The following is a 25,987-nucleotide window of genomic DNA, read 5'->3' on the forward strand; positions in this document are numbered from 1 at the left end:
TGCTGAAGATGGAGCCACCAGGCAGGAAGAGAAGAGTGAGGTCAAAGAAGAGGTTTATGGATGTGGTGAGGTGGGACATGCAGGTGGATGGTGTAAATACAGAGGACAGGGTGAGATGGAATAAATTTTTCTGCTGTGGTGACTATTATTAACATTCACACTAATCGTAAACAAAAATCTTACATAATGCTTTCATTGTCACATAGCTTTACAGCAATGCCTCATATTCAGACAAGCATGCAGACACTTGCAGATTAAGGACCTTGCCCAAGAACCCTTAATGATTTGGATGGGAATATGAATCACCTCTCTCTAATTAACCTGGACTGTGTTTTCACATACGAGGTCTGTTAGAAAAGTATCGGACCTTTTTATTTTTTGCAATAACCTTATGGATTTGAATCACGTGTGATTGCATCAGCCAAGCTTGAACCTTCGTGCGCATGCGTGAGTTTTTTCACGCCTGTCGGTTGCGTCATTTGCCTGTGAGCAGGCTTTAGGTGAGCACTGGTCCTCCCCCCTCGTCGGATTTTTCATTGTGAGGAAAATGTCTGAACGGCTGGAGCAGCGCTGCATCAAATTTTTCCAGAAATTGTGAGAGACAGCCAGGTGGACACCATTCGGAAAATTCAGATGGCTTTCAGGGACGATTTTATGGGCATCACACAGATTAAGGAGTGGTACAGCTGGTTTAAAGATGGCGCACAATGGCGGAGGGCGCGTCGCGCTCCGAGCGGCGATCGACAGGCTGAAATGACCAGATCATTTCCAAACTGAATGCTGTGTTGATCCGGGACGTCGTCTGACTACCAGAGGAATGGCAGAAAAGGTGGACATAGCACTTTTCCGGCACATTCCACTGTTAAAGGAGATTTTGTCATGAAAACAGGAGCAGAGGAATTCACCACGGAGCCGCTAATGGCACGGAACGAAAGCACCTCCGTGTTGGTCTCACAGGACATGTTGTGACATGCCCAGCTCTTCGACAATTTCTCGGATACTCACTCGACTGAAAAGCCACCCAAAGCCGTCTGAATCTTCCGAATGGTGGAAGGGCTGGGCATGTCCCGTGAGACTTCCAACACGGAGGTGCTTTTTGTTCTGTGCCATTAGCGGCTTCATCCTGACGCACGAATTCCGCCACACGTCTTTCATTACAAAATCTCCTGTAACAGTATAATGTGCCGAAAAAGTGCTATGTCCACCTCTCTTGCCATTTCTCTGGTAGTCAGACGATGTCCCGGATCAACACAGCCTTCACTTAGGAAATGATCTGGTCGTTTCAGCCTGTCAATGGCCGCTCGAAGCGCGGAGTGCCTTCAGCTGCTGTGGGCCGTCTTTAATCCAGTTGTAACGCTCCTTAATCTGTGTGATGCCCATAAGATCTTCACCGAAAGTCATCTGAATTTTCCGAATGGTTTCCACCTGGCTGTCTCTCACAGTTTCTGAAAAAATTTGGATGCAGCAAGGCGGCAGTCGCTCGGCCATTTTCCTGACAATGAAAATCCGCCGAGGGGGCTGAACCACTCCTCCCGCAACCGACAGGCGTGAAAAAACTCACGCATGCGCACAAAGGTTCAAGCTTGGCTGATGCATTCACACGTGATTCAAATCCATAAGGTTATTGCAAAAAATAAAATGGTTCAATACTTTTCTAACAGACCTGGTATTACAGAGCACACACAAGGCACCAGGCTGTACTGTTAATATTTATACTATTTTGATCAGTGGTATTCAATCTAAAAAAAAAAGCTTTTATTTTCATATATGAATATCTACTATTTGGACCTCTTTGGAGCGGTTCAAAGTGGAGTGGTTATTTTGCTCCCAGTTGCTGCTGTTTCCACTCTTATTGCTGGGCAGAGCTAAAAATGTTCCAGGCTTCAGATACAATTTATCTTAGCTGTCTCCAGACAAGACAGCAAACAAGTGGGCCATGTTTTCCTGTATCAAATTTCAGACAGCGGGTCATAAAAGTTGTCATGTTGATTAGATGTATGGGCATTTATGTCGACCTGAAAAGTTAGGATGGTTCAAATTTGTCCATTTATTAAAAGATCCATTTAGTGGGTGGACACATGATGCTCAGCTGAAATCACAATGACTGCACAAATAGAATCAGGGACAGAACATTTCTCTTTCTCCTATAATTTCATCACACAAGATGCAGTTTGGTCTTTGCCCGTCGCAGGAAAAATGATTGATTTTCTATTTTTTTTATTTGATTGTACAAATAACTGCAGTTACTGCAACTACGCTATCACTCTATTATATTAACATGAATGAAACCAAAGATATCTGTCAGGTAAACCAAATTCAAGACAAATTTGCAAACCAGATCTGTAGCACAAAACCACTAAAACAGAGTCAAACCATTTATAATAAGCAGAAAGACACACCAACAACCTCAACAAAGGCTTATGCTGTGGTAAAAATAACTGTAAATGTTTTGCAACACATCTATTTGTCCAAGGCACAAATAAGGAGTTAAAAAAAAAAAATCAACTGTAAATGCAGATTAACTTTCAACATGCGCCCTAAATCCATGCATGTAAAGGACAAGTGAATGCTTAAGTTTCTGACTGGCGGCCTGTAAACACAGCAAAGATATGAGTAAAATGTGACAAGATTAGTGATTAGTGATTTGTAGAGTACTGAACATCTATACTCAAAAAAGTACAATTACTACCATAAAACTGGTAAAACTGCTGTTTGAGAAACCTACAATACTCCAGTTAAAAACAAACCCCCCAAAACATCCATTTTCTATGCCTGCGTACTCAAATTAAGGGTACGGGGGGTGGAGCCTATCCCAGCAGTCATGGGGCATGAGGTGGGACAACCTGGACAGGATGTCAGTCTATCACAGGGCCACATATAGATAAACACATTCACACCCACATCTACAGACAAATTTTAAAGTTTCCAATCCACCTAACCTGAATATCTTTGGATGTGAGATTAGATTAGATGAGCTAGAACTTTACTCATCCCTTGGAAGACTCCCTCAGGAAACTGAGGTTCCAGTAGCACTGTATTGCAGCACACAGGGTAATAAGCACACAAGAGTATCAAAAGTGAAAGTATAACCGTAGCACCTGGAGGGAACCCATGCAAACATGGGGATAACATCCAAACTCCACACAGAAAGGCCACAGTTGGGAATCGATCTCATGACCTTCTTGCTGTAAGGCAGCAGTACTAACCACTACGCCGCTGTGCTGCCAACCCCAAAACAAAACAACAACCTTGATAAAAAAGTTACTCAAACTACAAGCCTCTAGATCTGAATTACATTCTTACGGCTGTCTAATAAATACTAAAATTTAGTGGGGGATCTGGTGCCTCCAACCCCCTAGCGACCGCCACCTGTGTAAGCGTGGCTTCATGTACATTGACTGACTCCAGTATGAACACTCAAGCAAGGTAAAAGTTTTATGTGCACCTCAACGTGATGCATATGCACACTGGTTGTACCTGGCAGAAAGATGCGGTGCACAAAAGTACTTTGCACTTGTGTCAGATTAATTAAAAGAGGAACATGTTGTGTGATTGGCCGTACTTTGTTGTACTGCTGATGTGCCGACAGTCTTAAACTTGCCAAAAACAACAAATGTGACACTATGCGTATTTCTCTTTTAATTCAATTTGGCTTTAGCAGAACTGTGTGCACAGCGAGATCCAACTCCACAATGGACATACAATTAAAATTAAAATAGCAGAGGGGACAATTTTAGGTGATCAGAACCACAAATGGCACTCAGGATATTTTAGTTATTTGACCTGTTCCTCAGCAGTGACTGAAAACCAATAAACAGTAAAAAGTAAATCCAAGAAAAAAACAGCAATAGCATAACTGGACACAAGCTTTAAAATGAAAAAGAAAAAAAGTGTGTCCAGTTCAGGAGTCAGTGACATTACTGCTAATGACAGGGCTGAGAAGCTTCTTGGCCTTTTTATCTAAGAGGCTTTTGGGGAAAACAATAGCTGCTGAAACACAAGACAGTCCAAAGGTGAGATAACCTTTTCTGTTCCCACAACATGACCCCTGACCTGAAGCATAGGGCTACCCAAGCATACTGCTGGCACAAATGAAGAAAAGGTGGACCCAAGACCTAGAATCAAGAAAGAGCCAATGACACACTAGAAGCACTACAGCAGCAAAAAGTGATTCTGGTTGAGTCTGTTTAGGTCTGTCACATTTACCATGTCGACTTATCATGCAACATATGGACACGACCTTGATCATTTTTCTGAGCTCAGTATTGCTTGTTGCATTTACATGCATGTTGGTTTAATTAACAACGTTACTAACATGATGCAGAATGCACAGTATGGTTTCCATGGTGAAGCACTGGAGTGTTTTTTCTTTTTCCACCCAGTAAGTATATATAGACATGGTTTTTCCTAATTAATATTATATTTTTTAAGTTAGAAGGTTTGAAAGAATAAGTCCTAATGAAGTTGGTTTCATAGCAGCACTCCATAGTTCTGCTACTGTGAGAACGTTTTGAGTGAGAGCTGAATAAAAGGAGAGAGCAGTTAATGTGAATGAGCCGGGATTTTGATTAAGTGCAATTTTTGTCAACCGAACATGACAGTTCATTTGCTTTGTAACATATTTATTATTTTGATTTATCTTATTTATGACATCTTAATTTTGTTTATTTCAAAGCGCGCACATTCATTATTAGTCAGATGCATCAAACAGTCTTAAAGTAATCATAATATCATTTAGCAAAATGATTTCTGTGACAATATATTATCCAACAGTAAGTCCCTTCGGCTGCTCCCTTGTTTGCACTTGGGGTCGCCACAGCAAATCCAAGGTGGATCTGCATGTTGAATTGGCACAAGTTTTACGGCGGATGCCCTTCCTGACGCAACTCCACATTACATGGAGAAATGTGGCAGGGGTGGGATTTGAACCCGGAACCTTCTGAACTGAAACCAAGCGCATTAACCACTTGGCCACCACCCCTGCTCAACAATATATTATCCAACAAAAGTAGTTATTGTGACATGCCTATCTGTGTTATAGATGATGAATCTTGGGCAAACTGTGCTTTCACCGTCACAAGCAGACATGGTTCAGGTATGTGTGAACGAGTTCTGTGTTTTCCACTTACAGCTGTGCTGTGGGGTGCTCTTGTTGTCCAGTAGAAAGCTCTTTACTTGATTGCTCTCATAAACCGCAATTAACCAGAGGTGATTCGACAGCACTGACCTTTTCTAATTGCTCCTTATCCCAGGGCCTATACCATCAATTAGCCACAGCAGGATCTCCAACTTGTGAAAAGAAAAACTCACATAAAGCTCCTGGTCAAGCTTTTGAAATTCAAATGAAGGAAGGACAAGGAGGTGTAGGCTGGAATTTGAGTGGTTTCCAGCCATAAACTCCTGTGCTGGAAACAAATAATACCTGTGACGCAACACTGAATAATTACAGTCGAGGCAAACTCCACAGTGTATTTTCTCCTTTGGCACGTGTAAAATGAAACTTAAAACGGGAGTGTGGAAACAATGTATAAACAATACAAATGGCTATTTTTCTGCTCATGCTCCGGCTGTATTGTTTGTCTTTGTAGCACTGTTGGACTGTAAACTGAGACCGCATTAGACAGGGCGCTGGAGCCCAACTCAAACAGCTTACTCAGCCACATGGGAACCAAATGTCCTGGCTTTTACATTTCTGCAGTGCCCCGCCCTCAACCCAAACAGCTCTGATTTTACCGTTTGCAGTGACCAGACAACACACAAATAGAGCCAAAATGCACAGACTCTAAAGTAGAGACTGACGGTCAGAGACATTCACACAGGCGAAATACAGTCACTCCAGAATTAAAACTTCTGAAATACTACATAGTCTGTGGTGCATTCTGATGCACTCTAGCAGTCAAATTTAGTCTGATTTCTGATCAACAGAAAGTTAGAAATTATAAATATGAAACATTATGAGATTTGTACTATTTGATTTTTCCAAAGGTATTTGCATTTTAAAGTGTCACTGAACACACTGAAGTGAGATATGTCATAGCATCATATGAAGATAATTTGCAAAAATCAGAAATTAAATCCAATGATATATCATTTTTTTTTTTTTAATTGGGCCATTCTACATGATGCATACTTTTATTTTCGTACATTAAGTATGTTACCCAAGAGGTGAGGTTTCATTTGCTTACAGAATATGGAGTATAAGGTTGCCACCGATCCGATGTGGTATCAGGATTGGCTTCCGATACCGACGTAGTTCAAGTATCGGAAAATACCGTTCCAACCCGCAACATTTTCTGATACATGAGGAGCCACTGTGAATCCTCACAACTGCTGCTGTTTCCTTTCTGTTTTGTTTGCTGCTGAGCGGGAAGAGGGGAGGTTTCTGAAGCCGAGTTGTTTGAGAGAGCTCTCTTCCGCAGTGTTCTAGCTGCAGGTAGTGGCAAATTTCTGCCTGGTTCTCGGGTTCAAATTGTCTGTTCGTCGAGCACAGATTTTTCAAAAAATGAACTGAATTGTTGCTGAAAATGTGTGCTGAAAAGTTAGCCGCTTCAGTGTCCCGAGACTATGAAACTTTATGAAAAGCCAACGCAGACTGCAGCTGAGGAGGACAGCTGAACAGAGAATCTGTCCTCTGAAAGGGAAAAAATCTCCATTAAAGTCTGCGTGTGAGCCTCGCTGATGATACATTTTTAAATTTACGGTTGATTTTACAGTTGAAAGGCTGTGTTTCCAAAAAGTTCAAAGTTTGCGCAACACAAAAACAACGAGAGACACGGAGGGAGAGAGAAAGAGCGAGAGACAGGGAGAGAGAAAGAGCGAGAGAAAAAGAGAGCAAATGAGAGAGAGCAAACAAGACAGAAATAGAGGGAGAGAGAGAACTTAATTCAATTTTTACTCTTAATACTTGCTTTGACAATGTAAACATGTGTCTCCCATATCAATAAAGCTCCACTGAACTTGAAAACTGAAGAGAGAGAGAGAGAAAGAGAGATGTTTTTTCTCTTTAAGTCTATAAAAATAAGGCTATAAGAAAATAAAAGTAATTAATTCTTTCACCAAAACATCAAATCTAGGCTTTCATCTTAGATACACCTTCTGGCAAATTGTAACTGAACTTTCAGGTCTCCTTTTTAAGAAAATCCTCATATAAAATCAACAATAATAACAATAATATTAAAGCAAACTGAGCTCTGGTATCGGATTGGAAAGTATCAGTATTGACAGATATCCAAATTCCAGTATCGGGATCGGAAGTGAAAAATTGTGGATCAGTGCATCCCTAATAGAGTACAGACATCTGTGCCTGTAATTTAAAAGCTGTTTACCACAAGCATAGAAGTAAACAGTTTGCAACTTCTTTGCTAGCCCAAACAAGAACTCTGGATTTTCCACTGACAAAAGGTTCTATAGCAGGCAAAATATAATTGCAACAGGTCAAAAGGTTTTGCATAATCACAACTGGTACAGTTGAAAAACATACACTAACTAGACTGGGGCATTCTAGAGCCAATAGAATCATAATGACCAACGCTGCTGTTTAGTCATTATGATTCGAGCTTTCCTGCTGTTTCTGCTGGTGGCAGAAACAGCAGGAAATCTCGATCTTTGTGACATCACAATGTGGGATTCACAAAAACACTATCTCATTATAAAGAAAGTGGCAGCTTTCTTTAACATTATTCATCAGCTTTTCTATAACTAAGGAACCATCTCCTAAAAGTATCACAAAAACACATCCATTACCGTTATGTTTTTTCCGACAAACAGACAGGTTATTTGTACCAACCATGCCATTTGGTGCAGGCAGTAACTACAACAGGGGACTACATGGGAGAAAACTATTTGGAGAATCATCTTTGGATGAGGTGAACCCATAGGAGAGCTCCAAGGGTCTTATCTTTTGAGGGTGGCAGCTGGTGTTGTGCTAAGGGATTGTCCACTGCAGCACCCAGGTCAAACCTGAGGCAGCTCATGTGGGTCAACACATGGAACATCCTTTCCTGGTTGACTGCCTGGGTGATTGCCATCCACTACTCAGGGCAGTTCTATGGTGTGGTGGCAAGCAGCGCCACCGCATGCTCCCATACCTGACCTGGATAACTAAAACTGGGTCTGACATAAATTCTTATACAACCCCAGGCACAAATTATGTAATCACCGGCCTCGGAGGATGTTCATTCAGTTGTTTAATTTTGTAGAAAAAAAACAGATCACAGACATGACACAAAACTAAAGTCATTTCAAATGGCAACTTTCTGGCTTTAAGAAACACTATAAAAAAAACAGGAAAAAAAAAAATTGTGGCAGTCAGTAATGGTTACTTTTTTAGACCAAGCAGAGGGAAAAAAATTTGGAATCATTCAATTCTGAGGAAAAAATTATGGATCATGAAAAACAAAAGAACGCTCCAACACATCACTAGTATTTTGTTGCACCACCTCTGGCTTTTATAACAGCTTGCAGTATCTGAGGCATGGACTTAATGAGTGACAAACAGTACTCTTCATCAAGCTGGCTCCAACTTTGTCTGATTGCTGTTGCCAGATCAGCTTTGCAGGTTGGAGACTTGTCATGGACCATTTTCTTCAACTTCCACCAAAGATTTTCAATTGGATTAAGATCCGGACTATTTGCAGGCCATGACATTGACCCTATGTGTCTTTTTGCAAGGAATGTTTTCACAGTTTTTGCTCTATGGCAAGATGCATTATCATCTTGAAACATGATTTCATCATCCCCAAACATCCTTTCAATTGATGGGATAAGAAAAGTGTCCAAAATATCAATGTAAACTTGTGCATTTATTGATGATGTAATGACAGCCATCTCCCCAGTGCCTTTACCTGACATGCAGCCCCATATCATCAATGACTGTGGAAATTTACATGTTCTCTTCAGGCAGTCATCTTTATAAATGTCACTGGAACGGCACCAAACAAAAGTTCCAGCATTATCACCTTGCCCAATGCAGATTCGAGATTCATCACTGAATATGACAGGGGTGGCCAAATTCGGTCCTCGAGAGCCACATTCCTGACACTCTTAGTTGTCTCCCTGCTCCAACACACCTAAATCCAATGAAAGGCTCATTAAAAGTCTGCTAACGAGTCTTTCATTGGATTCAGGTGTGTTGGAGCAGGGAGACAACTAAGAGTGTCAGGAATGTGGCTCTCGAGGACCGAACTTGGCCACCCCTGGAATATGACTTTCATCCAGTCATCCACAGTCCACGATTGCTTTTCCTTAGCCCACTGTAACCTTGTTTTTTTCTGTTTAGGTATTAATGATGGCTTTCGTTTAGCTTTTCTGTATGTAAATCCCATTTCCTTTAGGCGGTTTCTTACAGTTCGGTCACAGACGTTGACTCCAGTTTCCTCCCATTCGTTCCTTATTTGTTTTGTTGTGCATTTTCGATTTTTGAGACATATTGCTTTAAGTTTTCTGTCTTGACGCTTTGATGTCTTCCTTGGTCTACCAGTATGTTTGCCTTTAACAACCTTCCCATGTTGTTTGTATTTGGTCCAGAGTTTAGACACAGCTGACTGTGAACAACCAACATCTTTTGCAACATTGCGTGATGATTTACCCTCTTTTAAGAGTTTGATAATCCTCTCCTTTGTTTCAATTGACATCTCTCGTGTTGGAGCCATGATTCATGTCAGTCCACTTGGTGCAACAGCTCTCCAAGGTGTGATCACTCCTTTTTAGATGCAGACTAACGAGCAGATCTGATTTGATGCAGGTGTTAGTTTTGGGGATGAAAATTTACAGGGTGATTCCATGATTTATTCCTCAGAATTGAGTGAGTCCATATTTTTTTCCCCTCTGCTTGGTCTAAAAAAGTAACCGTTACTGACTGCCACAATTTTTTTTCCTGATTTCTTATAGTGTTTCTTAAAGCCAGAAAGTTGCCATTTGAAATGACTTTAGTTTTGTGTCATGTCTGTGATCTGCTTTTTTTCTACAAAATTAAACAACTGAATGAACATCCTTCGAGGCTGGTGATTCCATAATTTTTGCCAGGGGTTGTATATGCCCATATAGTTCTTGTTTATATTGATTGTGCAGCAGAATAGAGATTCTCACCCCCTGCAGTCACATACGAGTATCAAAGCTTGTGATATTTAGACAGACCAATATTATGAGGCACCTCTGTCTTTTCATCGGAGTACTGTTACTCAACCTGCAACTCAGACCATGGTAACAGGAGCCACCTGTATCAATGATCACATCCCATCACTTGAGGTAACTAGACACTAGGGACAGTGAAGTCAAGAGGTATCATGTAACGAATTACAACTGAAAGCAGTCATGGGAAGCCATCAACCTCCTTCTGAGGCCAAATCAAGACTAAGGGTTCCCTGACACGAGCATGTTTTTGATTCACACAACAGATACAACCCACGTGATGATCCCACCCGCTGTGTTCACAGCTGGACGCCGTTCGTTGTCATACCGGCTGCCACGTGTCCTGCGCTGGACACTGCGTATATAAAACAATTATTTCTTGGCAGAATAATCATTTTTTCTGCAAATTGGCCGTTGAAAACGGCTATAACCACTTCCTGAATCACAGAGGAGGCTGTAGCCAGAGCCGTTCGCGCGTGTGCGCACCTAACAATCTGCAGAAAGCATTTTGAGCCATCTAAAAAGGTAATTATTTGACTTGTTTACATTGTCATGGCTTGATAAAACAGTTGCGTGTTTTTTCCTTCTTGTGTGCAGCTGTTAAAGTATTTATTTTTATGTTTATAACAGATTTAACTTCTTGTTATAATCCTTTAGACGAGCTGCGCTTTGATGCGATCCCATGACGTCACCACTTGCTCTGCTCACTTCTTTACTCCACTTGACGAGCTGCACGTCGTGTTGGAGATTAGATCATGCCACACTGCACGACATTTGTGCTTGAAAGATTTTTTGAACATTTCAAAATTCTCTGTGCACAACAGCACGCACCGGCACCCCTCTGGCGTCCTCTCTGCACCCGTTAAAGATGGGTTTACTCTCCAGCACAACACATCACAACACTGTTGCGTGAATCAAAAACATGCTCGTGTCAGGGCACCTTAACAATCCAGGTCACCAACACAGTAAATGTCGCTCCTTGAAAGCTCCACAAAAGTTAATCATTTTAAGAATAAATACTCTCCTCCACTAAGATTTTCTTGTTCCTAGATTTCTCGGTCAAGAAGTGCAATTTGTTTTCTTTTCATCACCAGACAGGAGAGGTCTTTTGAGTAGCAATTCTGCATGGAAAAACCATCGTAAGGGTGGTTCATGCAAACACTTTGTTTCATTAGCGTATGTGCACAGTTCTTGCATTACATACAAGCACACTTCCTCCACACAATCACATACCTGTGACAAGTTCACGCACTTCTACATCAACAGTTTTTCTCAGCAGGCGAAGCAGAGCTGGGATGCCTCCTGCATTTCTCACAGCAATCTTGTTGTCGTCCATAGCTTTGCCATAGACCAAGTTCCTCAGAGCTCCACAAGCGTTCCTTTGAACTTCAAGGACCTTGTGGTCCAGTAGGTCCACCAGGTGTTTAATTCCTCCGAGTCGGCACACCTAAGGACAGGGTCAACAAGAACTGTGACAAGGCAAGTTGTGGATATTCACTGCATTTCATATTTTATAGACCACACTAAGGGCCAAATCATGTCTTTAAACATGCTGATTTTATTCATGCAGGACACAAATTATTTCAAAAACTAATGGTACTCTTTGCCCTAGAAAATAATGGTTAACCACAGGACATGAGAGTTTTGAAAGACTTCATTTGCATTTCAATCTGGAGCTTAAAAAAAATAAAAGGCCTGTACAAAGAAATGAATCGTCACTGGATGCTATGGATAGAATTTAATATGTTCACATTTGGCATTGAGGATAAAAAAAAAAAAATCATATCTCCTGTTTTAATCCTCCGTCTGCACCTTCGTATCAACATTCATCTTCTTTCTCTTGACTGCATTGCTACATATGGTGTGTCTGTCTGTCTGTCTGTGTGTGTGTGTGTGTGTGTGTGTGTGTGTGTGTGTGTGTGTGTGTGTGTGTGTGTGTGTGTGTGTGTGTGTGTGTGTGTGTGACGTGGTGGTGGTGATGGGGGGCACAGAAGCTGAGGGAATATTTCACAAAATAAAAGTTATGATGATGGGGTGTGTGAGTGTCTTATTACAAGCTTGTGCATCTTGTCTTTATTTATAGTTTTATGCTCCTTGTGCTTATGTTGTTTGTCTACGTTATGACGGAATGAAACAAATGTATCTGTGAAGCTGTAGTTTCATCTCTGTGAGGGTTGTGAAGCCCCCTGCTGAGTCAACATATTCACTTCTGCTGTCGTATTTTCTCTGCCATGAGCTGACACCACCAGAGGCAGTACAAGTTCTCTGCCAAAGTGTGAAATGTTACAGGTACTCTGCAGAAGAGCAGAGTGGACCTGGAAAGCTCATTAAAATATGCATGGCAGTGGAGAAAAGGACTTGCTGCACAATTGATCAGGTGCATGCTGGGTGGTAGATTTTTGCTCAGGAGGAAGCCTTAAACACACCGTTATGGGCACTATTGAATGTACATAAAAGTTGAGCATAACAACTATTAGAATGGGCACACTGAGACTTTACATACCTCAGTCTTGACTCTGTTATCTCCAAAGCACAGGTGCTGCAGGTAGGCAGCTGCGTTGGCTTGCACTGAGGGAAAGTGGTGTTGAAGCATATGAATCACCTCTGTGAGCTCTGGGTCACGCCACGCAAACTCCCTAGTGTTGGGGGCACAGGTGAGAAGCAACACTATCAGCATGGCAACAGAGTCAGAACCAAAGTTATAAAGTCACTGACACAAAGCTTCAGGACAATTATACGGAATAAAATAAGAAGATATAACAGACAAGAATATCAATGAAAAGTAACCGTATTAAGACAATAGTATTTGGGAAACCTATAAATGCACTGCATTTAAATAGCGCTTTTCCATCTGAATCAGAAGCTCAAAGTGCTTTACAATGATGCCTCACATTCACCCATTCATACAGACACACACACACCGATGTCAGAGTGCTATCATGCAAAGTGCTCACTACACACCGGGAGCAACTTGGGGATTATGGACCTTGCCCAAGGGCCCTTAGTGATTTTTCGGTCAGGCTGGGGTTTGAGCCGAGGATCATCTGGTCTCAAGCAAAAACGGTTAACCACTAGACCATCACCTCCCCAGTAAAGGCACAGAAAGGCAATTACAAGGTGGTGATTGACTGCTTAGTTGACTCTTCTGGAGTGTTTTGTTCAAGGAGTCTAAATCAAATTAAATCAAAATCAAATGTATTAATTTATATAGCGCCAATTCACGAAACTGTCTCAAGGCGCTTCACACAACATAAAAAAAACAAAAACAAATAAAAATTTAAAACACAATAAAAAGATGACCATAAAAGAAAGACAACCATAAAAGAATACAAGAATAAAAACACATCATAACACTAATGATAAAACAGGGAAAACAAGTCTTTAAACGTGACTTAAAAGTCTCCACAGTATCCGACAGTTGAATGTGTGCCGGGAGATCGTTCCACAGAGCTGGGGCAAGGTAGGAGAAAGCTCTGTGACCGGCAGACTTTTTATTCACCCTGGGAACACACAGAAGTCCTGCACCCTGAGAACGCAGGGCCCAAGCCGGTACATAGGGTCATACCAGGTCAGCCAGATAGGGAGGTGCAAGTCCATGAACAATTTTATAAACTAATAACAGTACTTTAAAATCCGATCTTGCAGGAACAGGAAGCTAGTCCAGGGATGTCAAACTTTCTGCTTTGTGTCAAAAGTCTGGCAGCAGCGTTTTGAACCAGTTGAAGACCCCTAATCCTGGACTGCAGTAAGCCAGGAAATAGAGCATTAGAATAGTCCAATCTAGAAGAGACAAATGCATGAATCAAAGTCTCAGCATCAGCCATAGACAGGATGGGACGAATCTTCGCTATATTTCGCAAAAGGAAGAAAGCAGTCCTCGTAATGTCTCTAATGTGGAGATCAAAGGACAACGTAGGATCAAAAATTACTCCAAGGTTCCTCACTTTATCCGTATGATGTATAACACATGAACCTAAGCTAAGTGCTAGCTGATCAAATTGATGCCAATACCTCGCTGGACCAAGAACCATAACTTCAGTCTTATCAGAATTTAAAAGTAGGAAGTTACTAGACATCCAACTTCTTACTGATACAAGGCAATCTTCCAAAGATTTTATGTGAATGAGATTACCAGCAGTTATTGCCATGTACAATTGAGTGTCATCAGCATAGCAATGAAAGGGAATCCCAAAGCGCCGCAGTATATTCCCAAGGGGTGCTGCATAAAGGGAAAAAAGCAGGGGGCCTAAAATGGATCCCTGCGGAACCCCAAACTTCATATCCCTATGATCAGAGGAGGTGCCATTACACAATACACAGTAAGAACGACTGGACAGGTATGACATCAACCATGCAAGAGCAGTTCCAGTAATCCCAAAGTGATTCTCCAGCCTATTGAGTAAAATATGATGATCCACAGTATCAAACGCAGCACTAAGATCCAGCAGCACCAAGACTGTAGTGGTATCTGAGTCCAATGCTCGCAAAAGGTCATTCACTACTTTAGTAAGTGCTGTCTCTGTGGAGTGATATTTTCTAAAAGCAGACTGCAGTGGCTCAAAAACATTATTCTCTGTGAGTTAGTCCATGAGCTGTCGTGAAACCACTTTTTCCAGGATTTTAGAACAAAATGATAGATTTGATATCGGTCTATAATTCTTCAATACACTAGGGTCGAGACTGGATTTCTTAAGTAATGGTTTAATCACTGCAGACTTGAAACATTTAGGAACAGATCCAGAAGTTAATGAGAGATTTATAATTTCCAGCACAGTTGGTCCAAGAATGGGCCACAGGCCCTTAAACAGTTTTGTAAGTGTTCACCAAGTGCTTGCTCACAGGGGGTCGTTTTGACCGTTGGGGTTTTTATGTAATTATTGTATGGCCTTGCCTTACAATATAAAGCGCCTTGGGGCAACTGTTTGTTGTGATTTGGCGCTATATAAATAAAATTGATTGATTGATTGATTGATTGGTATAGGATCAAGTAAACAGGTTGTGCTTTTAGTAGACGTCATGAGCTTCGTCAGCGCGCCTAGCAAGATACCATCAAAATCTGTAAATCTGGGTAACACCTCAGTGGGCGCATCCACCTCCATAGCAGTATGCAGTGGTTGGACCAAAGCCTGCTGAGATATGCTCAACCTAATATCCTCAATTTTCTTCTCGAAATAGTCCAAGAAGTCCTGTGCTGAAAAGGGAAAGTGAATAACAGGTGGCTGTCCATGAATGAGAAATGCTACAGTTTCAAACAAAAACTTTGAGTTATGCTTGTTTTTATTGATCAAATCAGAATAATAGGCACGCATTGTAGCCAGTAGTGCCTGCTTATAATCTAAGACAGCATCACGCCATGCAAGGTGGAACACCTCTAATTTACAACTACGCCATTTCCGTTACAAACCTCGAGCCTTCTGCCTAAGGTCACGCAAGTAACCGTTGAACCAAGGCGACTGTGCCTTGGAAAGGCGTGGCCTTAAAAGAGGAGGCGCAACCTTATCCAGTGTAGCCTTGAGCGCTGAATTCAAGCCATCCGCAAGATTATCCACTGATTGAATATTCTTCAACCCTGAAGCCAAAATTTCAGGCAGTCTGGCTTCGAGTTCAGTCATAGTTGAGGGATTAATGCATCACTGCAGAGATAGACAAGGCTTTCGGTCCACTAAACGCGGCAACATAAATGCACACCTAATAAATGAGTGGTCAGAGACCACCGAGGCAACAGGCAAAATGTCAATGTTCGTGACAGCAAGGCCACGTGTGAGAACCAAATCAAAGGTATTTCCACTAATGTGCGTTGAATCCTGAATGCATTGCTGGAATCCCAACGCATCCACAAGTTCCATAAATGACTTGCAAAGGGGATCAGAGGGCTTATTTATATGAATGTTAAAGTCACCAATAATCAAAATGTTGTCTGCACTAGCTGACAGGCTAGAGATGAACACACCAAATTCATCTAAGAATTCAGAGTATGGGCCAGGAGGCCTATAAACAGTGACAAAATAACATGACTGATTTCCATACTTCTGACCCTGACAATATGTAGCATCATGAGCAGAGCGGAGAGTCAGATGCTCAAACGAATTATATTTATGACCCCCCAACAGTCAAGAAGGTAAACCTGGATTTATAAATAAAAGCAACACCCCCGCCTTGCTTTGCACCATGAGACATGTGACCAAATGTGTACCCTGGTGAGCAGGCCTCATTCAGAGGAAGAACAGCTGTGGGTTTGACCCAGGTTTCACATAACCCAATCATGTGCAGGTGATGATCCATAATTAGATCATTGATCAACAGGGATTTTGAGGACAGTCATCTGATGTTAATGAGACCCAAACTGAAGACTTCTGTCGGTTTGACAGACTGACATCTTTGAATAGGCCTGAGTAGCTTAAAATCCACTCCACGTTTTCCATCCAGCGCCCGGACAGTGTCAGAAACCGTTGTCGTCACATCAGGACTACAAGTCCCAGAAGCTGCAGCGCTCTGATGACGTGGGCGCCGAGTGCCGATGCGCTCAGCTGACCAGATAACCGGCATAGACGACCCAGTCCGATGGAATACAAACTTTCTCCGGGAGCCTCTGTGGACGCAGCGAGGCCAGCGGAGCAAACCAAACTCTCTAATAGCGAGAATGTCCCGATGAACATTGTTGTTGTTCAGGCTCCGCAGCTCAGCTGCACAGTAGCTTAGCATCGTGCTAGCCGAGGGAGTGAAGTGTGGCGTCATACAGCGCAAAAAAGGCACTAAACAACCAAAAATGGTTAAAAATGCACACTGAAGGACCAAGACCCACGTCAAGTACATACCCAAAGATAAAAAAAATTACACTCAAGCCACTAAAAACCAAGTTACAAACGAGAAAACTGGAGAAAAAACAGAGGAGCAGCGAACACACAACGCCAGTCTCATCTAGCTCCCATGAGTCACACCCTGGGACCCTGATAGTGACTCTATTGCTGAAGCAAGAAGGACTCTAATGCAGTGCCCGATTTACAGTTGTGGAGGCCCAGGGGCAAAGTGAGGTGTGGAGGCCCCTACAGTACGCACGACCTAACATAACACATTAGGAACAGAACTCGAAAATGAAATTTTGCTTAAAAACATTTTATTATATACAAACACACATATCACTTACAAAACCTAAATCAAAACTCTTCTAGCTTTACGTTTAGAAAAATCAGCCACAATGTGTTCAAAGTCTATCTCCCTCATGATATCAAATTCTCTTTGGCCTCTTTGACCAACTTTCTCTTTGTAGCCCCACTATGAAAAGTCCTGACACCCTTGTGTCTGTCTTGCTGCTGGCTTCCACTCATGCTGAAAAAAGGAAATGGGAATTATGGATTTTTGGACAAAATTGTTTACCAGTTGGCGTAGTAATAGAACATTGGGGAATACCGACTTCCGGTTGAGATTATACTTGATGAATAAGACCAGAAGCTATTACTGTTTTGAAGCTATTACAGTGAAACTGTTACATTTGGTGTAACTTGTAAGATGTAATATTGCGAATTGGTAATGTCATCGACACAGTCGACGACACCGATTCAACGGTTTGTCATAGTAATAATTTTTTGTGGAGGCCCCCTATTTGTGGAGGCCCGTGGGCAACTGCCCACCATGCCCCTATGGTTAATCAGGCCCTGCTCTAATGTCCTAATGTCTTTAACTCTAATGTCTCTAATGTCCTTGAATCAAGGAATAAAATCCAAGTCTGAATGCCTTTTCAACTTGATAGCCATGTGAGTTAATTTGCCTCAACTTAACTTACTTTGTTACACTTTAATGTTCAATAAGAAGAAAAAGAACTATAAAAATAATGATAACTGCCACTGCAAGAAAACATCCAATGTTTACATTTTTTTCCCCAAGCAAAATTTGTTACCTTTGCCTTTTAATATTATTCATGTTACTTTCTATCTGTGCACCCTTCAGGACAACCTGATAAAGCTCAGGAAATTACATTTATATCTGTTCCTTTTCTGTATAACAATGCATTTGCCACGATTGAATTACTATTTTTTCTGTATTCCGCACACTCCAAGGAGGAGACATTTCTCATTTAAAAAAGCAATTAGCTGTATGACAATAAGTATAATTGAGAAGAATACTATAAATAAAGCTATGCTATATATCTGATCACAGTTTCTTACATCTATTGATTGACAGAAAAAATACATATTTCAGCCGTTAGATACATACAGTACATCACAAACAAGGAAATAAAATTATATATATATATATATCCCAAGGTAGCCATCCTGTTATTGATGTTTAATAGGGGACATTTTACTCTGATTCTATGTGTGGAGTGGACCGTGGTCACAGCAGTCCCTGGGTGTTTATCCGTCATGTACTTTGTCCCAATACAGCAACGTACATGGTTGAAGACAGAACTCTCCACGTGCATGATGGGGGGTTAGTGCAGAGCTCAACCTACTCCCCACACGTGCATGCACTGCAAGAGCAGACGCAGCACTTTGGTGGATGTGTGAATATATTGTTAAACGTCCAGTTTAAAAGCAAGGGCTGTAGATGGCTGTACAGCAGCTCTCTGTGTGAATAGTAAGAGGACACCAGTGTTGACCTAGCAGAACAGGAATGCCTCGTAAGCATGCAGACTTCCCCCTGGGTGGCTGATTCACTCTGTGCCATAGTGCTGGCATAGTCCAGGAGGTACAGAATCAAAGAACCAGCAGTCATCAGTACCTACCTGGGATCCTTCTGTATGCTGTCTACGGAGGGTGATCGCGTAGGATCATCCATGACAACACCGTGGCGAGTGTAACAGGCATCGGAGCCCCGGTACTGGGTGGTGCGATACGGATCAGCGTAGGTGCCGGTAGTATTGAGAGCGTAGTTGTTTCTTTGGTAGGTCATAGCACTGCGCTGGCTGGACGTCCTCTGGAGACTTCCCACGCCTAAAAGCAAACAAACCAAACCTTCACTTTAAAGTTTAAAACTAACCGAGCACACATTCAAAAATAACATCAGCGGGTTAACAGAGATTAACAGTGTTATGGTTCAAACCTTTTCACCTAAACTGAGCTTTCCACTCCCGTACCATACAACTCAACACCAAACTGAAAATATAAACATGAGCCTGCTCTGGCAGACTCAGCAAATTCTCAAATCTGGAACCCATTAACAGTGCGGATAAAACACAGCTCCCAGGGTTCAACAAAACTGAAGTCGTCCTCTTCAAAGGCTCGCTTTCTTTTTTCTTTCTTTTTAACAACAGTGAGTCAGAAGGATCACGCTGGTTTTCAAAGGGAACACCGGGATTCAACCTTCTCGATGATCCACAACTCCTTTCCTCGTGGCTCCTTTGCTTCTTTGCTTTGACCAATTATCCCCAAAACAGCAAAGCATCAAAAACAAACCAATGGTCAGCTTTCACACAATCACATGCAGTAACTTTCTTTGCGCAGAATGAAAGCACCAAAAACATGAAGCGAAGGCGTCCCAATAAATAAACACTGATCATCTTTAGTGCATCTTGTTTCAGTTCTTTTCCTTCAAGTGATACTGTGACCTACTTTGTTAACATATTGAGACGGGAAAACAGAGCAGCACACACAGGCTCATCAGGTCTGTCCCTGCTGTTCACCGGAGACACGTGACGTGCAGCAGCGTGACTGCTGCTCTGATCAGATCCGTATCAGGCCACCCAACACGACTGGGCATGTGCATTCTAAACCTCCCTCCTCCCAGATCCCGAGACGCCACCTTGTGGATCAGCTCCAAAACCACAATTTTTCGCTTCGGTGCACTTCCCCGTTGGACAGCAGTGCTGCCGTGCAATATGGTTTCTTCAAAAGCCCAACAGAGTCAACAATATTGGAATAAAAATTATAAACAGCACAGATTTGCAATTTTACCACAACAACTACAACTCCAATCTCATTCCTCATCTTTTGAGCGAAGGATCAATATTTCTATTTCACATAAAGTCTTGCCCTCAGTTGCACAAAAGTACAGTACCAGAAGGAAAAAAAAGGAAGAATTTAAGGAAAGTCAATGGGGGAAACAGTCCATTAAAATTTTCTCAACATAACAAAAAATATTTGGGGATAAAATTGGATTTTTCTAATGTGAACATCTATACCCCCCCACACACACACACACAATTTTTATTTTATACAACAAGCAGACACACAGAGTGGCTCATCTGTATGGCTGATTCACAGCATCAATAGCATTTATTACTGGACTAATCGTCCTAAGCAGCTCTCCTATGTGCTGAGGAAATGGAGGAATGGAGAATGAATGTGTCAGTGCAAACGAAGCGCATGTGCGTGATGCAGGAGTGATGACGAATGCCAACATCAGGAGAGCAATAAGAGAGCAGCCTGCGGCTGTGGGTAACCCGTCCATACTCCTCCTGATTCTCAGGATGACACACAGGTAATGGACTCCTTTGTGGCAGGATGACAGATCAGTACCTGCCTATTAACTCATATCTCACCCTTTTCTGTCTAACACTGACGGCAGGAAAGGACAGAGGAGGGAACAGTAACAGTAAAAGAGGAATAAAGATGTAACATATGCAGCACTTTAAGGACAGATGAACAGGAGAATGGTGCTCAGTTTGACAAGACAACAATGGAGGAAAAAAAGATTTGTGCATATCCTTAAGGCACCTTGACACTTGCACAAATTTGATCCTCGTACTACTACACAATTTGTGGTGCCAATGTGACCCGCTTTGTCCCGCTGGGTACCGCACTCACAAACCATCGCTCCCACAATCACAGAAACATTATCTGTAGCTGCAGCTTCTCTTGTACGCGTTGTGCGGTGGAGAACGCATTTGTAATCATCTCAATGTAATCATCTAATTATTGATAATATATATTGTAATGGATTGGTAAAACAGTTGTATTTTCATTCCTTCTTATGTGTTAGATAATGTACCTGTAAAATTATGTTTATTATAGATGTAACATCTCGTTCAGATGCGCTGTGGCAATGAGACGTATTGATTTGCAGCGACGCAGTGTTTTTGTGTGTTACACAATGTTCACGTCTAGTTCACAAAATGAATGCATGCCAGAAGTTTTGAACATTTCAAAGTTTTCTTTGCGCACTAGCTCGCAGCTACGCACAGTTCACATGGAGTTTACAATGGGTTTACTCTATGGCATGCAATCTGGCGTGCCAGTGCGGCATGCAAGTGTCAAGGTGCCTTTAGCTACTCAAAACCTAAAAACCTGGGTTGGGGGGGAGCTACAGAAAGGGATTTCCTGGTTGATCTGAAGGTCATTTGGAGTCTGAAGTGTTACACAGTGCCGTTAGTATGTGACAACAGTTATCTCTCCTCTTATTGTATGTCTGTTGGTTGTTGTCAGTAATCAGGTTTCCATTACCTTCCAAAGTGCGCTATTCGAAATAATAAACTGAAAATGACCTTAATGGAAATGTACATTTTGAAAAAAACTGTCAAATATCACAAAAATGTTTTTGCACTCAAATGAGGTGTTTTTTCAGGTGATTCAAGAAAGCCATATTTTGCAAAACTGCAATGGAAACACTTTTTTCCAGTCACATGACATACAGAAAGAGTCATGTGACATTCTAAAAAAACATAATGCGGTGTGTGTTGCTTTAAATGTTTAACAGTCATATTTACTACTTAAAAATGAAATTCTTACACCCCAAGATCCATTTAAGTCAAAGAAAAGTCTGAGCAGCCATTTTCGTGTGGAAGACAGACAAGAAGAATAAGGAAAAAAAAGCATTTCAGTGATTTTTTTTTTTAACTATTTTTGTGTGTCGGCCTTTATATAGACTCCATAAATAAAGTAAAAAGTTTTACACATTTCATCCAAGTATATTAAAGTTACAGCTGTTAATGCACATGCAACATGTGAGAATTGTTCAGCCTTGGGGGAGGTAGAGTATGTACTCTTCTCTAGTTCTCATTTATTTTAATGCAACCACTATGGTGAGTACCAGATAATGTCCACCACCACTCGAGGGCAAGCACCAAATATTGGTTAATTGGCTGTTATATTCAATAGTTTACAGGCAACTTTCACAACTCACCCTGGCAACATAAAAGGTCATAACTTCCATGTAGAAGGATCAACCCAGGAAACTGAACCCAAAAATACAACCAGTTTGACACCTGGATCAAACATGCCGTGACAGTGTTTGATCCAGGTGTCCGTGAGCAGTGCCAGTGTTTAAAATGTGCCTTGAGTTGCATCAGCGAGACTTGTTTCTAAGGCAGACAAGTGTGACATGAAGAAGGCGGAGTGCGCTCGATCCCACGCAGCAGTGGTTACAACAGAAGGAACTTCAATTTTCTAATGAATAGCTGCACAAAGCTTTCATGTAGTGACAAAAAGGCAAGTTTTCAGATTCATGAAACAATGGAGGGAGCATTGTCTTGTCCGTCATGTTGACAGCCATTACAGGAGGAGTGGGTGTTTCCAAGATGTGGAGTTACAATAGTGACATGTGATTGGACATTTTCTACTTGAACTACCGGCTTCTATTTGCACACACACACACACACACATATATATATATATATATATATATATATATATATATAAATAAAATGTGGAACCAACCTGAGGTGCTCCTGTAGAGTGTCCCCTGCGTGACGTGGTTGGGACTGCGGTACAGTGGACCCTGGAACGTACGATCCTCATAGATTGGAGCGATGTGGCGGTCTGGGGAGACTGCTGACCTTAAGTCCTGGCCCATTTGGCTATGCTGACTGGCATAAGAGCTCCGTAGTCCTGGAGATGTGGCAGAGTGGCAGGCAGTTAGCTGTAGAATGGTCGAGTGAGTACACAGACATGTCATCACTGAAATGTCAGAGGATGGAATCCAGTAAATGCAAGTATGTACTTATCAGAACCTCAAAGTGTCAGTGAGCAAGGCAACAAAAGCCTTCCAGAAATGCCTTTACTGTAATTTCTCTTCTATAAAGTTTGGCTATATGTCAAAGACCTGTCATGGTGCAAAACAGCAAGTGAAGCAAACAGAAAGAAAAAGAAGGGTGAATAAAGGACATGACCAGAAAGTCTGCATAAAATGGCATCAACATCATCACACAACACTGCTTGCTGTGATTAGCAAACAATGGAATTGTTGAGTGAATCAGTGAGTGAGAGAGTCTAAAAAATTTCCACACCCAACTCTTAAAAACTCCTTAATTTTCAGTTCTGAAATTCTGGGTTCTGACAGATGCTGGTGAAGACGTGTGAACCTCTTGCTTTGGACCATGTTGGCATCTTATATCAGCAGTGCACAGTGCACATGATGTGCACAGTGATGTATACTGAGCAGGTTTTAGCAAAGTAAGCTGATAATCCATGTGGAAACCGAGGGAAAGCGAGAAGCCCTTTTTAAAATTGAAAACTGATTAAGCAATATAAATACACGATACAAAAACTGAGGGTCGTATTATAATCAGAACCATCTTACATTCTGGTGTCGCCGACCAAATGGTCCCCCCTAACAACTGGTTCCCTCCCTGCCTTGAATGTGCATGCTTAAAACTGCACTCCAGTCACCATCTATCTCAGCGACAGATATCTGAAGCTTTTGTATAACAATCATTTCCACATAAATTCAGCATTATTTCATAATAAAAGACGGGACCAATCAGAGCGCTACAGCAGCACGTCTGAGTCTGACGTGCTGATTTTCAAAATATTCACACCTACTAGAATATGGAAAGTTCAAGACTAGGAGAGTAAAATAAAACATAATTTAAAGTGTGTTCTCATTTCCAGTTCTGCGCAAAACCAAATATGCAGTTTGTAGTTTCACCTCCTCTCAAAAATGATTCTCTCAAAAAAAAAAAAAATAAAAAAATTAAAAAATCAGATACTTTGTGCAAAGCTACGCACTTTGGCTGCATGTGCTTACAACTTAGAATACCTCCTCACTCTCACTTACTGCAATCAGCCAATTTTACACCATGTTTTAATGACTGTGTATGATTGCGTGTCATGTAGTGGTGAGATTGCATGTTGCTTTGTAATCCCTACACATTTTTGCTTCTTTGGCGACAGGGATTCATGCTTCCTTGACTTCTCTTGTGATAAGCAATATGTATGATCCTCTTGTTAGCCTGCACTTGATTACCCTCCATGATGGGGTCCGCTGCCATGTAGATATGAAGGCATCATTCTGAGCTTATGATAACATCAATTCGTTGTTGTTAGGTAATAATTGTGCACTATTCTAATCCAATTATAGTTTTTCCGCAAATCTGATTGGTTAATCATGTGAGATTTCAGACCATATAATATCAGGGTAACGGTGGCAAAATATTTGACCATTTCACATTTGGATGTATTACTCTGCGCCCTGACCGGTGTTCTAACGAGAACACCAGTCATTGCTGTTGACAGGCCAGCCCTCCACGCAACTGCACATGCACAATATTGTCGGGATGTGGAACTGTCGATTTACCAGTCGCGTACTGACACCACTGCCGAAATGGGTGAATTTAAGTTACCATACGAAAGTACTGATGTGGATTCTGACACAGAATTGCCATTTCACATTTGATGGATTTTCACATTTGACGGATAACTCTGCGCCCTGACCACTGCTGGAGCAACGCTGCCTCACGGTAAGCCTCGCCAAACAAATTACCTACAGAAAAATAAACCATGCAAACGACTGAATTGGATTACAATGGAAATAACACTGTTGTGTCGTCTGATAATTTGCGGACGTTCGTGCTCCACTAACGCGTTGCCAGTAAACCTCAATTTGTGATCATATAACTAGCATGAACGTCCACAAATCATCAGGCACAACAGCGTTATTCCCGAAACGAACAGAAAGTTACGAATGCTATATTCCATTTATGTGAATAAATATCACTAAATCCTACAGACTCTGGGAAGCTTCATTCACCCAATTCTTGCAGGTAAACAGTCCACAGTGTTTTATGGCATTAATGTGTATCAGTCAGAGCACAGACAGCGGAGGCATTGGGAAATCTGAGACACAGGAAAGTGCTGGAGCTTCCACAATCAGACACAGGTTAACCAGACAGGGGTGAGAAAGAAAAACACAGGTGAATGCTCCAAGTTAAAGTTCTCTGCCAGCCAGGTCTCAATATGGAGGCTCAGTCAAACAGAAAATCCCATCTGACTGAATCTGGCAGCCAGAATGAGAAAAACGAGAAGAGGTAAATGAACTGAAACATCTGCTGCTGTGAGTGCTGCTACATAAATGTCACACACACACAACCACTATCCTGCACGCTTTTTGAAAGATCTACAGCTCACGGTTCCCAAATAGTTGTGGAAGAGCCGGAATTTTCCAAAACACACACAGCCTGAGGCTGTAATGATTGGATAATAGCCCAAGATGTGGACATTACAAACAATTTGGTCACCAAATATAGGTTAATGTTAACATTACCTTATAGTGCATAACTACGTCTCTCTCTCTCTCTCACACACACACACACACACACACACACACACACACACACACACACACACACACACACACACACACACACACACACACACACACACACACACACACACACACACACACACGTTTTAGGCATCCCAGTTAATAATTAAAAGGAGGGTTTGATGACCCTCCCCCCTTTGTTATTGGCATGTCGACACAAAATCAGTTCCAACAAAAATGAATGTGAGCTATAATTTTGCATTCAATAATAAGTGCCGGGCAGTAGAATACCATACTAACACAGTTGCAAATGACCATGCAACATTATTATAAAACACAATCACTCATATTTTAAGTTGTGTTTTTCTTAAACTAGTTTTTGAGATCCTGCAACTTATACTCTGGTACAACTTAAAAATACTAAAATACCCTTGGCCATATGAGC

General features: G+C 41.6%; 1 protein-coding gene across 5 annotated transcripts in view; it reads right to left on the reverse strand.

Annotated features, from left to right (window-relative positions):
* Positions 1-25,987, reverse strand: part of LOC117525137 (plakophilin-4-like) — a 237,110-nt gene that overhangs the window by 30,769 nt on the left and 180,354 nt on the right. For all 5 annotated transcript variants that reach the window (XM_034186983.1, XM_034186984.1, XM_034186986.1 and 2 more), the window contains 4 exons: positions 22,719-22,889; positions 18,851-19,058; positions 12,632-12,764; positions 11,362-11,575 (listed from right to left, as the gene is read on the reverse strand). In XM_034186983.1, coding sequence (XP_034042874.1) covers positions 11,362-11,575; positions 12,632-12,764; positions 18,851-19,058; positions 22,719-22,889 — 726 coding nt within the window. The remainder of the gene's footprint in view (positions 1-11,361; positions 11,576-12,631; positions 12,765-18,850; positions 19,059-22,718; positions 22,890-25,987) is intronic.

The sequence above is a fragment of the Thalassophryne amazonica genome, chromosome 14, assembly GCF_902500255.1.
Source record: "Thalassophryne amazonica chromosome 14, fThaAma1.1, whole genome shotgun sequence".
Classification (NCBI taxonomy): domain Eukaryota; kingdom Metazoa; phylum Chordata; class Actinopteri; order Batrachoidiformes; family Batrachoididae; genus Thalassophryne; species Thalassophryne amazonica.